We start from the raw sequence: 18,053 nt of genomic DNA on the forward strand, positions 1-18,053 counted from the left end.
TACGCTGATACCCCATGTGTGGGGGTAAACCACTGTTTGGGCACACGTGGGGGCTCAGAAGGGAAGTAGTGACTTTTGAAATGCAGACTTTGATGGAATGGTCTGCGGGCGTCACATTGCGTTTGCAGAGCCCCTGGTGTGCCTAAACAGTAGAAACCCCCCACAAGTGACCCCATTTTGGAAACTAGACCCCCAAAGGAACTTATCTAGATGTGTGGTGAGCACTTTCAACCCCCAAGTGCTTTACAGAAGTTTATAACGCAGAGCCGTGAAAATAATAAATACGTTTTCTTTCCTCAAAAATAATTTTTTAGCCCAGAATTTTTTATTTTCCCAAGGGTTACAGGAGAAATTGGACCACAAAAGTTGTTGTCCAGTTTCTCCTGAGTACGCTGATACCCCATGTGTGGAGGTAACCCACTGTTTGGGCACACGTGGGGGCTCAGAAGGGAAGTAGTGACTTTTGAAATGCAGACTTTGATGGAATGGTCTGCGGGCGTCACGTTGCGTTTGCAGAGCCCCTGGTGTGCCTAAACAGTAGAAACCCCCCACAAGTGACCCCATTTTGGAAACTAGACCCCCCCAAGGAACTTATCTAGATATGTGGTGAGCACTTTGAACCCCCAAGTGCTTCACAGACGTTTACAACGCAGAGCCGTGAAAATAAAAAATCATTTTTCTTTCCTCAAAAATGATGTTTTAGCAAGCAATTTTTTATTTTCTCAAGGGTAACAGGAGAAATTGGACCCCAGTAATTGTTGTGCAGTTTGTCCTGAGTATGCTGGTACCCCATATGTGGGGGTAAACCACTGTTTGGGCACACGTCGGGGTTCGGAAGTGAGGGAGCACCATTTGAATTTTTGAATACAAGATTGGCTGGAATCAATGGTGGCGCCATGTTGCGTTTGGAGACCCCCTGAAGTGCCTAAACAGTGGAAACCCCTCAATTCTACCTCCAACACACCCCTAACCCTTATCCCAACTGTAGCCGTAACCCTAACCACAACCCTAACCCCAACACACCCCTAACCCTAACCACAACCCTAATTCCAACCCAACTCTAAGGCTATGTGCCAACGTTGCGGATTCGTATGAGATTTTTCAGCATCATTTTTGAAAAATCCGCGGGTAAAAGGCACTGCGTTTTACCTGTGGATTTACCGTGGATTTCCAGTGTTTTTTGTGCGGATTTCACCTGTGGATTCCTATTGAGGAACAGGTGTAAAACGCTGCGGAATCCGCACAAAGAATTGGCATGCTGCGGAAAATACAACGCAGCGTTCCCGCGCGGTATTTTCTGCACCATGGGCACAGCGGATTTGGTTTTCCATATGTTTACATGGTACTGTAAACCTGATGGAACACTGCTGCGGATCCGCAGCGGCCAATCCGCACCATGTGCACATAGCCTAATTCTAAAGGTATGTGCACACGCTGCGGAAAACGCTGCGGATCCGCAGCAGTTTCCCATGAGTTTACAGTTCAATGTGAACCTATGGGAACCAAAAATCGCTGTACACATGCTGCGGAAAAACTGCACGGAAACGCAGCGGTTTACATTCCGCAGCATGTCACTTCTTTCTGCGGATTCCGCAGCGGTTTTACAACTGCTCCAATAGAAAATCGCAGTTGTAAAACCGCAGTGAAATGCGCAGAAAAACCGCGGTAAATCCATGATAAATCAGCAGCGGTTTAGCACTGTGGATTTTTCAAATCCGCTGCGGAAAAATCCGCATAGGACCAGAATACGTGTGCACATACCGAAACCCTAACCCTAGCCCTAACCCTACCCCTAACCCTAACCCTAACCCTAGCCCTAACCCTACCCCTACCCCTACCCCTAGCCCTACTTCTTACCCCAACCTTAGTGAAAAAAAAAAAATTCTTTATTTTTTTTATTGTCCCTATCTATGGGGGTGACAAAGGGGGGGGGGGTCATTTACTATTTTTTTATTTTGATCACTGAGATATAACCTATCTCAGTGATCAAAATTCACTCTGGAACGAATCTGCCGGCCGGCAGATTCGGCGGGCGCACTGCACATGCGCCCGCCATTTTGGAAGATGGCGGCGCCCAGGAAAGAAGACGGACGGACCTCGGGCGGCCAGGTAAGTATAAGGGGGGGGAGATCAGGGCACGGGGGGGGCGTCGGAGCACGGGGGGGTGGATCGGATCATGGGGGGGGTGGATCGGAACACGGGAGGGAGGATTGGAGCACGGGGAAGGATTGGAGCACGGGGTGAGGGATCGCTGTGCGGGGGGGGGGTGGATCGGAGCACGGGGGGGGTCGCTGTGTGCGGGGGGGATCGGAGTGCGGGGGGGTTTGATTGGAGCGCGGGGGTGTGATTGGTGCACGGGGAAGCGGACAGGAGGACGGGGGAGCGGAGCACAGGACGGAGGGGAGCGGACCACAGATCGGGGGGCTGGGGGGGCGATCGGAGGAGTGGGGTGGGGGCACATTAGTATTTCCAGCCATGGCCGATGATATTGCAGCATCGGCCATGGCTGGATTGTAATATTTCACCAGTTTTTTAGGTGAAATATTACAAATCGCTGATTGGCAGTTTCACTTTCAACAGCCAATCAGAGCGATCGTAGCCACGAGGGGGTGAAGCCACCCCCCCTGGGCTAAACTACCACTCCCCCTGTCCCTGCAGATCGGGTGAAATGGGAGTTAACCCTTTCACCCGGCCTGCAGGGACGCGATCTTTCCATGACGCATATGCTGCGTCATGGGTCGGAATGGCACCGACTTTCATGACGCAGCGTATGCGTCAAAGGTCGGGAAGGGGTTAAACAAGAGAGTTATGTGACACAAAATAGTTAATAAATAACATTACCCACATATCTACTTTACATCAGCACAATTTTGGAAACAACATTTTTTTTGCTAGAAAGTTATAAGGGTTAAAATTTGACCAGTGATTTCTCATTTTTACAGCACAATTTACAAAACCATTTTTTTTTTTAGGGACCACCTCACATTTGAAGTCAGATTGAGGGGTCTATATGGCTGAAAATACCCAAAAGTGACACCATTCTAAAAACTGCACCCCTCAAGGTGCACAAAACCACATTTAAGAAGCTTATTAACCCTTTTGGTGCTTCACAGCAGCAGAAGCAACATGGAAGGAAAAAATGAACATTTAACTTTTTAGTCACAAAAATGATCTTTTAGCAACAATTTTTTTATTTTCCCAAGGGTAAAAAGAGAAACTGGACACCAAAAGTTATTGTACAATTTGTCCTGAGTACGCTGATACTCCATATGTGGGGGGGAACCACTGTTTGGGTGCACGACAGGGCTCGGAAGGGAAGGAGTGCCATTTGACTTTTTCAATGAAAAATTGGCTCCAATCTTTAGCAGACACCATGTCGCGTTTGGAGAGCCCCTGTGTGCCTAAACATTGAAGCTCCCCAACAAGTGACCCCATTTTGGAAACTAGACCCCCCCCCTAAGGAACTTATCTAGATGCATAGTGAGCACTTTGAACCCCCAGGTGCTTCACAAATTGATCCTTAAAAATGAAAAAGTATTTTTTTTTTTCAGAAAAAAATTCTTTTTTTCTTTTAACCTCAATTTGTTAATTTCCACATGGGCAACAGGATAAGATGGAACCTAAAATTTATTGGGCAATTTCTCCTGAGTACACTGATATCTCACATGTGGTCACAAACCACTGTTTGTGCACATGGCAAGGCTCGGAAGGGAAGGAGCGCTATTTGACTTTTTGAATGAAAAATTAGCTCCAATCGTTAGCGGACACCATGTCGCGTTTGGAGAGCCCCTGTGTGCCTAAACATTGGAGCCTCCCCACAGGTGAACCCATTATGGAAACTAGACCCCCCCCTAAGGAACTTATCTAGATGCATAGTGACCACTTTGAACCCCCCGGTGCTTCACACATTGATACGTAAAAATGAAAAAGTACCTTTTTTTTCACAAAAAATTTCTCAGCCTCAATTTTCACCTGGGCAACAAAATAAAATGGATCCTAAAATTTATTGGGCAATTTCTTCTGAGTACAGTGATACCTCACATGTGGGGGTAAACCACTGTTTGGGCACACGGCAGGGCTCGGAAGGGAAGGAGCGCCATTTGACTTTTTGAATGAAAAATTAGCTCCAATCGTTAGCGGACACCATGTTGTTTTTGGAGAGTCCCTGTGTGCCTAAACATTTGAGCTCCCCCACATGTGACCCCATTTTGGAAACTAGACCTCCCATGGAACTAATCTAGATGTGCGGTGACCACTTTAAACCCCCAAGTGCTTCACAGAAGTTTATAAAGCAGAGCCGTGAAAATAAAAAATCATTTTGCTTTCCTCAAAAATTATTTTTTAGCCCACAATTTTTATTTTCACAAGAGTAACAGGAGAAATTGGACCCCAAACGTTGTTGTCCAGTTTGTCCTGAGTACGCCGATACCCCATATGTGGGGAGGGGGGGGAACCACTGTTTGGGCACATGTCGGGGCTCGGAAGGGAAGTAGTGACGTTTTGGAATGCAGACTTTGATGGAATGGTCTGCGGGCATCATGTTACGTTTGCAGAGCCACTGATGTGCCTAAACAGTAGAAACCCCCCACAAGTGACCCCATTTTGGAAACTAGACCCCCCAAGGAACTTATCTAGATATGTTGTGAGCACTTTGAACCCCAAAGTGCTTCACAGAAGATTATAACGCAGAGCCGTGAAAATAAAAAAATAATTTTTCTTTCCTCAAAAATGATGTTTTAGCAGGCAGTTTTTTTATTTTCACAAGGGTAACAGGAGAAATTGGACCCCAACAGTTGTTGCCCAGTTTGTCCCGAGTTTGCTGGTACCCCATATGTGGGGGTAAACCAATGTTTGGGCGCACGTTGGGGCTCGGAAGGGAGGGAGCACCATTTGACTTTTTGAATGCAAGATTGGCTGGAATCAATGGTGGTGCCATGTTGCGTTTGGAGACCCCTGATGTGCCTAAACAGTGGAAACCCCTCAATTCTAACTCCAACACTAACCCCAACACACCCCTAACCCTAATCCCAACTCTAACCATAACCCTAATCACAACCCTAACCCCAACACACCCCTAACCACAACCCTAACAGCAACACACCCCTAACCCTAATCCCAACCCTAACCATAACCCTAACCACAAGCCTAATCTTAACCCTATTTCCAACCCTAGCCCTAATTCCAGCCCCTAAGGCTATGTGCCCACGTTGCGGATTCGTGTGAGATTTTTCCGCACCATTTTTGAAAAAATCCGCAGGTAAAAGGCACTGTGGATTTATCGCGGATTTCCAGTGTTTTTTGTGCGGATTTCACCTGTGGATTCCTATTGAGGAACAGGTGTAAAACGCTGCGGAATCCGCACAATGAATTGACATGCTGCGGAAAATACAACACAGCGTTTCCACGCGGTATTTTCCCCACCATGGGCACAGCGGATTTGGTTTTCCATAGGTTTACATTGAACTGTAAACCTGATGGAAAACTGCTACGAATCCGCAGCAGCCAATCTGCTGCGGATCCGCGGCCAATCCGCACCTTGTGCACATAGCCTAATTCTAAGGGTATGTGCACACGCTGCGGAAAACGCTGCGGATCAATGTAAACCTATGGGAAACAAAAAACGCTGTGCACATGCTGCGGAAAAAACTGAGCGGAAACGCAGCGGTTTACATTCCGCAGCATGCCACTTCTTTCTGCGGATTCCGCAGCGGTTTTACAACTGCTCCAATAGAAAACCGCAGTTGTGAAATCCGCAGAACAACCTCAGAAAAACCGCGGTAAATCCGCGATAAATCCGCAGCGGTTTTGCACTGCGGATTTATCAAATTCGCTGCGGAAAAATCCGCAGAGGACCAGAATACGTGTGCACATAGCCTAGCCCTAACCCTAACGGAAAAAAATATATACCGTATTTTCCGGCGTATAAGACGACTTTTTGACCCCAAAAAATTGTCCCAAAAGTCGGGGGTCATCTTATACGCCGGGTACGGCGTGTGCAGGGAGCGATCCTGCATTTCGGCGTGTGGTTCCCAGGGTCTGGAGGAGAGGAGACTCTCCTTCAGGCCCTGGGATCCATATTCATGTAAAAAATAAAGAATAAAAATAAAAAACATGGATATACTCACCATCGGACAGGGCCCTGGCTGTCACCGCTGCTAGCGTCTCCCTCCGTTCCTTAGAATACGGTGAGTGAAGGACCTTCAATGACGTCGTGGTCACATGAGCGGTCGTGACTGGTCACCTGACCGCTCATGTGACCACGACGTCATCGAAGGTCCTTCACTCACCGCATTCTAAGGAACGGAGTGAGACGCTAGCAGCGCTGTGAGCCAGGGCCCGTCCGAGGGTGAGTATATCCATGTTTTTTATTTTTATTCTTTACTAGCTGAAGAGCCCGGCGTTGCCTGGGCATAGTAAATATCTGTGGTTAGTTATAGCACCTCACTTCTCTTATTTTCCCATCATGCCTCTCATTTTCCCAATCACATCTCTCATTTTCTCACTCACACCTTTTCATTTTCACCTCACACCTCTCATTTTCACCTCATCACCTCAGTATATACGTTTGTCATCTCCCTTATATATAGTATACATCTGTATGTCATCTCCCCTGTATATAGTATATACCTGCTGTGTGTCATCTCCCCTATATATAGTATATACCTGAATGTCATCTCCTTCTATATATAGTATATACCTGTATGTCATCTCCTCCTGTATATAGTATACACCTGTGTGTCATCTCCCCTGTATATAGTATATATCTGTGTGTCATCTCCTCCTGTATATAGTATATACCTACATGTCATCTTCTATATATAGCATATACCTGTATGTCATCTCCTCCTGTATATAGTATATACCTGTAGATCATCTGCTCCTGTATATACAGTTAGGGCCAGAAATATTTGGACAGTGACACAATTTTCGCGAGTTGGGCTCTGCATGCCACCACATTGGATTTGAAATGAAACCTCTACAACAGAATTCAAGTGCAGATTGTAACGTTTAATTTGAAGGGTTGAACAAAAATATCTGATAGAAAATGTAGGAATTGTACACATTTCTTTACAAACACTCCACATTTTAGGAGGTCAAAAGTAATTGGACAAATAAACATAACCCAAACAAAATATTTTTATTTTCAATATTTTGTTGCAAATCCTTTGGAGGCAATCACTGCCTTAAGTCTGGAACCCATGGATATCACCAAACGCTGGGTTTCCTCCTTCTTAATGCTTTGCCAGGCCTTTACAGCGGCAGCCTTCAGGTCTTGCTTGTTTGTGGGTCTTTCCGTCTTAAGTCTGGATTTGAGCAAGTGAAATGCATGCTCAATTGGGTTTAGATCTGGAGATTGACTTGGCCATTGCAGAATGTTCCACTTTTTGGCACTCATGAACTCCTGGGTAGCTTTGGATGTATGCTTGGGGTCATTGTCCATCTGTATTATGAAGCGCCGTCCAATCAACTTTGCAGCATTTGGCTGAATCTGGGCTGAAAGTATATCCCGGTACACTTCAGAATTCATCCGGCTACTCTTGTCTGCTCTTATGTCATCAATAAACACAAGTGACCCAGTGCCATTGAAAGCCATGCATGCCCATGCCATCACGTTGCCTCCACCATGTTTTACAGAGGATGTGGTGTGCCTTGGATCATGTGCCGTTCCCTTTCTTCTCCAAACTTTTTTCTTCCCATCATTCTGGTACAGGTTGATCTTTGTCTCATCTGTCCATAGAATACTTTTCCAGAACTGAGCTGGCTTCTTGAGGTGTTTTTCTGCAAATTTAACTCTGGCCTGTCTATTTTTGGTATTGATGAATGGTTTGCATCTAGATGTGAACCCTTTGTATTTACTGTCATGGAGTCTTCTCTTTACTGTTGACTTAGAGACAGATACACCTACTTCACTGAGAGTGTTCTGGACTTCAGTTGATGTTGTGAACGGGTTCTTCTTCACCAAATTAAGTATGCGGCGATCATCCACCACTGTTGTCATCCGTGGACGCCCAGGCCTTTTTGAGTTCCCAAGCTCACCAGTCAATTCCTTTTTTCTCAGAATGTACCCAACTGTTGATTTTGCTACTCCAAGCATGTCTGCTATCTCTCTGATGGATTTTTTCTTTTTTTTCAGCCTCAGGATGTTCTGCTTCATCTCAATTGAGAGTTCCTTTGACCGCATGTTGTCTGCTCACAGCAACAGCTTCCAAATGCAAAACCACACACCTGGAATCCACCCCTGACCTTTTAACTACTTCATTGATTACAGGTTAACGAGGGAGACGCCTTCAGAGTTAATTGCAGCCCTTAGAGTCCATTGTCCAATTACTTTTGGTCCCTTGAAAAAGAGGACGCTATGCATTACAGAGCTATGATTCCTAAACCCTTTCTCCGATTTGGATGTGGAAACTATCATATTGCAGCTGGGAGTGTGCACTTTCAGCCCATATTATATATATAATTGTATTTCTGAACATGTTTTTGTAAACAGCTAAAATAACAAAACTTGTGTCACTGTCCAAATATTTCTGGCCCTAACTGTAGTATATACCTGTGTGTCATCTCCTCCTGTATATAGTATATACCTGTATGTCATCTCCTCCTGTATATATATGTACCTGTATGTCATCTCCTCCTCTATATAGTATATACCAGTGTGTCATCTCTCCTGTATATAGTATATACCTGTGTGATCTCCTGTATTAGACCTCGTTCACACGTTATTTGCTCAGTATTTTTACCTCAGTATTTGTAAGATAAATTGGCAGCCTGATAAATCCCCAGCCAACAGGAAGCCCTCCCCCTGGCAGTATATATTAGCTCACACATACACATAATAGACAGGTCATGTGACTGACAGCTGCCGTATTTCCTATATGGTACATTTGTTGTAGTTTGTCTGCTTATTAATCAGATTTTTATTTTTGAAGGATAATACCAGACTTGTGTGTGTTTTAGGGCGAGTTTCGTTTGTCAAGTTGTGTGTGTTGAGTTGCGTGTGGCGACATGCATGTAGCGACTTTTGTGAGATGAGTTTTGTGTGGCAACATGCGTGTAGCAACTTTTTGTGTGTCGAGTTGCATGTGACAGGTTAGTGTAGCAAGTTGTGTGCAGCAAGTTTTGCGCATGGCGAGTTTTGCGCGTGGCGAGTTTTATGTGTGGTGCCTTTTGAGTATGTGCAAGTTTTGTGTGAGGCAACTTTTGCATGTGTTGCAACTTTTGTGCATGTGGCGTTATTTCCGCGTGTGCAAGTTTTGCGTGTGGCGAGTTTTCCATGAGGTGAGTTTTGCACTTGTGGCGAGTTTTGCAAGAGCCTAGTTTTTGCATGTTAGTTCTGCGCGTGGAGAGTTTTGAGCGGCGACTTTTGTATTTCGACTTTTATGTGGCGAGGTTGGTGTATGTGTGGTGAAATGTGTGCTGAGGGTAATATGTGTTCAAGCACGTGGTAGTGTGTGGCGCATTTTGTGTGTGTGTTCATATCCCCGTGTGTGGTGAGTATCCCTGTACGGTATATACTCTTTGGCGCCATCGCTCTCATTCTTTAAGTCCCCCTTGTTCACATCTGGCAGCTGTCAATTTGCCTCCTACACTTTTCCTTTCATTTTATCCCATTATGTAGATAGGGGCAAAATTGTTTGGTGAATTGAAAAGCGCGGGGTTAAAATTTCACCTCACAACATAGCCTATGATGCTCTCGGGGTCCAGACGTGTGACTGTGCAAAATTTTGTGGCTGTAGCTGCGACGGTGCAGATGCCAATCCCAGACATACATACATACATACATACATACATACACACACACACACACACACACACACACATTCAGCTTTATATATTAGATTTTTTACATGAATATGGATCCCAAGGCCTGAAGGAGAGTCTCCTCTCCTCCAGACCCTGGGAACCACACGCCGTATAAGATGACCCCGTCTTATACGGCGGGCATATCCCAAATTCCATATTTTATATGGAAAAGTTGGGGGTCGTCTTATACGCCCAGTCGTCTTATACGCCAGAAAATACGGTATATATTTTCTTTATGTTATAATTGTCCCTACCTATGGGGGTGATAAAGGAGAGGGGGTTCATTTACTATTTTTTTTATTTTGATCACTGTGATAGGTTTCCATTGTTTCCAGCCATGGCCGATGATATTGCAGCATCGGTCATGGCTGGATTGTAATATTTCACCACTTTTCATAGGTGAAATATTACAAATTGCGGATTGGCTGTTGCACTTTCAACAGCCAATCAGAGCGATCGTAGCCACGTGGGGGCAAAGCCACCCCCCTGGGCTAAAGTACCACTCCCCCTGTCCCTGCAGATCGGGTGAAATCGGAGTTAACCCTTTCACCCGATCTGCAGGGACGCGATCATTCTGTGACACAGCATATGCGTCACAGGTCGGATTGGCACCGACTTTCATGATGCATACGCTGTGTCACAGGTCGGGAAGGGGTTAATTGCTCTGGAGAATTTTCGGGTCTTAAAATTAAATGTAGTAAATCGGTAGATATGTCAATAGTGGATAATATAACAGTGCCCGTGTTGTTTGGTTTACAAGTAGTACAAAAATGTAAGTATTTGGGCATTGTAATTAACCAAAATCCGATTAAAGACCTTGGAGACAATATATAACCCCCTTGAGGATATGATGAAAAAAAGTTTGAGATATGGTCTCGACTCCCCCTATCTGTAGCGGGCAGAATTGGACTAATTAAAATGATAATCCTCCCAAAGTGTTTATATATGTTGAAACGTACATCAGTTAAAGTCCCCAATGGTTTCTTTAAGAAAATGCACAGCTTAATGGCAGTGTTTATATGGGGCTCATCTAGACCTAAAGTAAATATTGGTTCCCTACAAAGGCCCAAAAGACAGGGTGGATATGCGGTGCCTGACCTTTTTTTGTATTATCTAGCTGGCCAACTATGATACTTAAAATATTGGTTAATCCACTCAATAATGCAGAGGCTCATCTCATTCATTTTCTGGGGGGGCACATACCAAGGGCAGTATTGGAGGGCTCATACAGACCACCTCAGGGCCTGCTGTTTGCACATAGTTTAGCAATGCAGGTTTGGCCTTCTGATCAGGTCGGGGAGATTCGGATTTGGGATAATCCTGAATTTTCGCATCTCCAGAATTTACAGGACCCAAGTGTCTGGAAACAAAATGGTATAACAAACACTCAATCAGATCTTTGAAAATCAAATTTTATTATCATTTGAACAATTTCATATAAAATTTGGAATCCCTCATAGGGATTTTTATAGATATCTGCAGCTGAGACATGCCATGATGTACCAATTCCCACTTCCTAGAATGCGAATATCTAGATATCCACGAATAGGAATATTGTCAACCCAAGGACCTACAGGTGTGATTTCCTCCCTGTATACGTTTTTGTTAAATTCCAAAATTGTTTCCACCCAGTTGGCTGTGGAGGATAAATGGAGGCACCTAATCCCATCTATCACTGATGACCAGTGGAATGAAGCACTGCAAGCGCATACGTTGGTGTCTCCAGCTGCAAGTAACAAATTAATTCAATTATATATATTCCACCAATCCTACAGTATTTAACCCCGAGTAGATTACATAAATTCGGCAGAAGAGTAAATGATGAATGTCAGATGTGGGGAGGTGGGAGCTGATTTTTTGGCTTCTCATATGGGATTGTAGAATTCTAAGAAGATATTGAAGGATGTAATTATTACACTAGAAAGAAAAATTGGGATACCAATTAAATGTATTCCAGAGCTGTGTGTGTTGGGTGTTGTGGACGAAGAAATGTGGACTCATAATGATAGAATATTTCTCAGGGAGGTTCTGTTTATGGCTAGGAAAGCCATATCACTGAGGTGGATGGGGGAGAAAGTCTCCTTCGACCAATCAGTGGAAAAAATTAGTGAACGATATAATTCATATCGTTCATATAGTTCGCATCTCGGCTTCAGGAAAATGGCCGCCGCGATCTCCATCTGCGCACGCGCGGCATCCCGCTGCCATTTTCCTGAAGCCCCGGGAAGCAGAGGACTCCATATGCGCACGCGCGGCCTCAGGAAGATGGCCGCCCCCACAGATCACCAGTGAAATAGCGCAGATCGTGCGTTTTTTCTTCTCCTGCCCAGTGGATTCAGAAGCTGGGCATGCGCAAACCACTACGCCACCAACGGAAAGATATGCAAGATCTGGGGGAAGAAACAGCGATGTCGCCACGCCCATCTGACCTGACCAGCCTGAATGACAGGCGAAAACGGCGACTTTGGTAAGTTATTTCGGCAGCATAGGTGGGGAATCAGGGTACACAAAATACACTATTGTAACGCACAGCTCAGGCCCTATTTAACAGTATTTTTATCTCGTACTGAAAAAACGGGGTGACAGGTTCCCTTTAATGTTCTATTTCATTTGTTTTGCTTGTTTACTTTATCATTGAAAGTATGATTTTATAATGGATATTGTGGATGATGATTAGATGGATTACTCTGATTTTACACTGCAATGTCACATGCTTGTCACATTTTGTGAAATCTTTCAATAAAAAGCTTTAAAAAAAAGATTGTGTGTTAGCCCCAAGTTTTACATTTTCATACTGGGAAATGGGTATAAATGGCACCAAAATTTGTCCGACAATTTCTGCTGACTGTAGACATATCCCATATGTGGCTGTACAGTACTACTTAGCCATACGGAGAGACTCAGGAGGGACTGAGCGCTATTTGCCTCCTGTAGCTCCTTTTTTACTAGAATAGTTTGTGGATTCCATAAAAAAATCCCCTAAGTGATAGAAAAGCAGAATCCCACATCAAGTGACCCCATTTTGGAAATTGTAACCATTTGGGAATTTATCTACAAATGTAGTGATGATTTTGACTCAATGGGTGTTTTCTAGAAACAAGCAGCAGTGGATGTTGCTGAGTGAAAACTGCCGCTGTAGTGACCAGTACGTTATGTCCAGCTCATGCTTCTGGAGACACACACCTGTAAATTAGGCGGGCTCTCATCACTACAGAAACGACAAACAAGTGAGGGCTAAATGTGGTTTAAGTACACTGTGGGGATCAGAAGGGAGGGGGCATTTGGATTTGGGAGCGGAGAATTTGCTGAATTTTTATTTTTTGGAGGTGGGGGCTTCGCTTTTCCAGAGCCTTTGTGCTACCAGTCACCTGGAGGCCCCCTGTATTTCTGTTAACGGATGACAGACCTGAGTGGGGACTTGCTTTTTTTGTGGATTGAGTTGAAGCTTTTCTTGGGAACATTTTACATGACCTTTATGATCACATTTATCCGATGCTCTTCACTGAGCACTTTCATCGGGGTTTCCATCTAAATCTCGGAGTGACATGACAGATAAAACCCCCGATGGATCCATTCACTATAATGAGGCAGCAGAGTTACTCTGGACTCCATCTCGCCTCTGATCAGTGGTGTCCTTTTTAGAAGTGCACAAACCTGTGGCTGACGATACCTTTATGCAATCCTAAAAAGACGGACACAGCTGGATCACTGGTCCTATGGCGTCCACAGTGCCTCCATCTGCCTCATCATAAGGAATCTTCAGCTGGGGTTCCGTCTGAATCACGTATTTCAGAGAAACCCCAGTGTAAGTGCTCAGCGCAGAATAAATGTGCGCCGAGCCTTACTGCGATTTTTGGGAGGCAGAATGAAAAAAATCCACAGCATGTGAAGAATTGGTTTCATTTATTTTTTACGCCATTCCTCGTGCAGTATAAGTGGTTAGGTGACTATTGTTCGGGTCGGTGCGATTACAGCGATTCCAGATTTATATCGGGTTTTAATGTTTGGCTGCTGTCACCCACTAAAATATGCGTTTTATTGCAACTAGTTATTGCATCCCCATATTTTGAGAGCTATAATTTTTCCATATTTTGGCCGACAAGAGTCATGTGAGGGCTTTTTTTTTGTGTGACAAGCTGACATTTTTATTGGTACCATTTTCGGGCACTTGACATTTTTTGATCACTTTCTATTCTGATTCTTGGGAGACAGAATGAACAAAAACCAGCTATTCAGGAGTTTTTTTTCATACCGTTCCGTGTGTGGTAAAATTGATAAGGCAGCTTTATTCTTCGGGTCGGTATGATTACAGTGATACCCAATTTATATATTTTTTATGTCTTGGCGCTTTTACACAAAAACTATTTTATAGAAAAAAAATATTTTTGCATTGCTTTATTCTGAGATCTATAACTTATTTTTCTGCAGATGGCGGCTTGTTTTTTGCATGACAAGATGACGTTTTCAGCAGTACCATTTTTATTTACAACTAGCTGAAGAGCCCGGCGTTGCCTGGGCATAGTAAATATCTGTGGTTAGTTATAGCACCTCACTTTTTCCCCCTCACATCTCTCATTTTCTTCCTCACACCTCTCATTTTCTCCCTCACTCCTCTCATTCCCCCTAACACTTGTCATTTTCTGATCACTCCACTATTTTCCCTCACTCCTCTCATTTTGCACTCACACCTTTTCATTTTCACCTCACACCTCTCATTTTCACCTCAGTATATACATGTTTGTCATCTCTCTTATATATAGTATACACCTGTATGTCATCTCCTGTATAGTATATACCTGTATGTCATCTCCTGTATATAGTATATACATGTGTGTCATCTCCCCTTTATATAGTATATACCTGTATGTCATCTCCCCTTTATATAGTATATACCTGTATGTCATCTTCTATATATAGCATATACCTGTATGTCATCTCCTGTATATACTATATACCTGTAGGTCATCTGCTCCTGTATATAGTATATACCTGTGTGTCATCTCCTCCTGTATATAGTATATACCTGTGTGTCATCTCCTCCTGTATATAGTATATACCTGTATGTCATCTCCTCCTCTATATAGTATATACCTGTGTGTCATCTCTCCTGTATATAGTATATATCTGTGTGTCATCTCCCCTGTATATGGTATATACCTCTGTGTCATCTCCTCCTGTATTAGACCTCGTTCACACGTTATTTCCTCAGTATTTTTACCTCAGTATTTGTAAGCTAAATTGGCAGCATGATAAATCCCCAGCCAACAGGAAGCCCTCCCCCCTGGCAGTATATATTAGCTCACACATACACATAATAGACAGGTCATGTGAGTGACAGCTGCCGTATTTCCTATATGGTACATTTGTTGCTCTTGTAGTTTGTCTGCTTATTAATCAGATTTTTGTTTTTGAAGGATACCACCAGACTCTTGTGTGTTTTAGGGCTAGTTTCGTTTGTCAAGTTGTGTGTTGAGTTGTGTGTGGCGACATGCATGTAGCGACTTTTGTGATATGAGTTTTGTGTGGCGACATGCGTGTAGCAACTTTTTGTGTGTCGAGTTGCATGTGACAGGTTAGTGTAGCAAGTTGTGTGCAGCAAGTTTTGCGCATGGCGAGTTTTGCGCGTGGCGAGTTTTATGTGTGGTGCCTTTTGAGTATGTGCAAGTTTTGTGTGAGGCAACTTTTGCATGTGTTGCAACTTTTGTGCATGTGGCATTTTTTCCGCATGTGCAAGTTTTGCATGTGGCGAGTTTTCCATGAGGTGAGTTTTGCACTTGTGGCGAGTTTTGCGTGAGCCTAGTTTTTGCATGTGGCGAGTTTTGCGCATGGCGAGTTTTGATCGCCGACTTTTGTGTTTCGACTTTTATGTGGCGAGGTTGGTGTATGTGTGGTGAAATGTGTGCTGAGGGTAATATGTGTTAAAGCACGTGGTAGTGTGTGGCGCATTTTGTGTGTGTGTTCATATCCCCGTGTGTGGTGAGTATCCCATGTCGGGACCCCACCTTAGCAACTGTACGGTATATACTCTTTGGCGCCATCGCTCTCATTCTTTAAGTCCCCCTTGTTCACATCTGGCAGCTGTCAATTTGCCTCCAACACTTTTCCTTTCACTTTTCCCCATTATGTAGATATGGGCAAAATTGTTTGGTGAATTGGAAAGCGCAGGGTTAAAATTTCACCTCACAACATAGCCTATGACGCTCTCAGGGTCCAGACGTGTGAGTGTGCAAAATTTTGTGGCTGTAGCTGCGACGGTGCAGATGCCAATCCCGGACATACATACATACACACACACACACACACATTCAGCTTTATATATTAGATTGTCTTTTTTTATCGCACTTTTTGGTCGGCGGTATGATGATAAAGCATTGTTTTTTGCCTCTTTTTACAGTGTTCACTGAAGGAGCTAACAAGAGGAATAATTTTATAGAGCAGCGATATCAAATGTGTACTTTATTTATGTAAATAAACGTATTTATTGGAAAAATATTTGTTTTTTTCTTTATTTGGGTATTTTAAAAAAATATATATATTTTTACACTTTTTAATTTTTTTTACATTGTCTCATCCTGAGACATTTTTATTATTTTTATTATTATTATACATTTTTATAGCGCCATTTATTCCATGGCGCTTTACATGTGAATACGGGGCAAATATAGACAAATACATTAAACATGAGCAGATAACAAGGCACACGAGTACATAAGGAGGGAGGACCCTGCGGCTTTAAGTCTCCTCACCTCGACATGATTAACATGTCACTGTCCGCAAGGCAAAACAATACTTTATTTATTTTACAAACTTTGGATTTTTTTTTCTCACCATTTAAATAAAAAAGAACCTAGACATGTTTGTTGTCTACAAACTCGTAATGACTTGGCGAATCATAATGGCAGGTCAGTTTTAGCATTTAGTGAACATAGTAAAAAAAAAAAAATTATTGTGTTATTGCACTTTTTTGTGATTTTGCCGCACTTTGATTATTTTTCACCCCGTTTTCCAGTGCAAGATATGATAAAAAGCAAAAAATGGAAACTCATTAATGGAAATACCCCTGGTCCTTAAGGTGTTTAATTATTCAGAAGCATTATGATGCTAAATATTGTAGTTTTTGAATTTACTCGTAATCCAAGTATAATAAACATAACACTCACTAATGTATCAGATCTTCCAATCAACTAAAGAATGTGAAGTTACCGTACCTAAAAACAACAGGAGAGGGGCCACAGAACTTATGGAGAGTCTTTTTTATGTTATCACTCAAAGTGGATTCATCCAGGTACCAAGTGCTCTGGTCAGAGGCAGAGGGTCCTGCTGTGGGGTCTGGAACAAAAAGTCGACAATGAGCTTATCAATAACAAGCTTACAACAAAGTCATTGACTAATGTTCTACAATATCAGTTGGTAGTTCAGTATATGTAATTCATATGTCTGGTGGTTTCCAAACCTACTAATTACTATTTCCACCATATCCTTACAAAGATCCTTATAATACACTTGTATAGAGTTGCAATAGCATATTATCCAACCTGTGAAAATCAAAGTATGCAATAAAACATTTATATATCAGTATGTCTATATATTTTATAGGCTAAATACTAGTGATGAGCGAGTATACTCGTTACTCGAGATTTCCCGAGCATGCTCGGGTGTCCTCCAAGTATTTGTAAGTACTTGGAGATTTAGTTTTCTGGGCCGCAGCTGAATGATTTACATCTGATAGCCAGCATAAGTACATGAGGGGATTCCCTACCAACCAGGCAACCCCCACACGCACTTAGGGTGGCTAACAGATGTAAGGGGTATCGTTTCTCCTTATGGAGAGTGAAATACCAGCTCTGGCTTGTCAAGGTAAGGAGGCTTATTCGCCGTGCAATGCTCCTCTGGGAAATATAATATGCAAATTGCCTCTTCTGAGAAAAAGAGGACTTAAACTCTATAGCGCCACCTGTTGGAAGTAGCGATCCTACAAGTCACAATCAACCCTTTAACGAGTCGTGCAATATGACAAGCCAGAGATGGTATGTCACTCTCCATAAGGAGAAACGATACCCCTTAGACCCCAGTCCAGAGCCTCTCATCTAGCCAAATCAGTTCTTATGCTTCGCACTGAAGAGGGTCAACAGCCCGAAACACCGTGTCTGCGAATTGAGATATTGATTTGGCTTTTATCCTAAGTCATATTGCACGACTCGTTAAAGGGTTGATTGTGACTTGTAGGATCGCTACTTCCAACAGGTGGC

The 18,053-nt window shown here is 43.3% G+C and overlaps 1 protein-coding gene across 2 annotated transcripts in view; it reads right to left on the reverse strand.

Annotated features, from left to right (window-relative positions):
* Positions 1-18,053, reverse strand: part of ZSWIM8 (zinc finger SWIM-type containing 8) — a 176,634-nt gene that overhangs the window by 60,263 nt on the left and 98,318 nt on the right. For both annotated transcript variants that reach the window (XM_069753275.1, XM_069753274.1), the window contains exon 7: positions 17,013-17,133. In XM_069753275.1, the coding sequence (XP_069609376.1) occupies positions 17,013-17,133 (121 nt within the window). The remainder of the gene's footprint in view (positions 1-17,012; positions 17,134-18,053) is intronic.

The sequence above is a fragment of the Ranitomeya imitator genome, chromosome 2 (genome assembly GCF_032444005.1).
Source record: "Ranitomeya imitator isolate aRanImi1 chromosome 2, aRanImi1.pri, whole genome shotgun sequence".
Taxonomy (NCBI): Eukaryota; Metazoa; Chordata; class Amphibia; order Anura; family Dendrobatidae; genus Ranitomeya; species Ranitomeya imitator.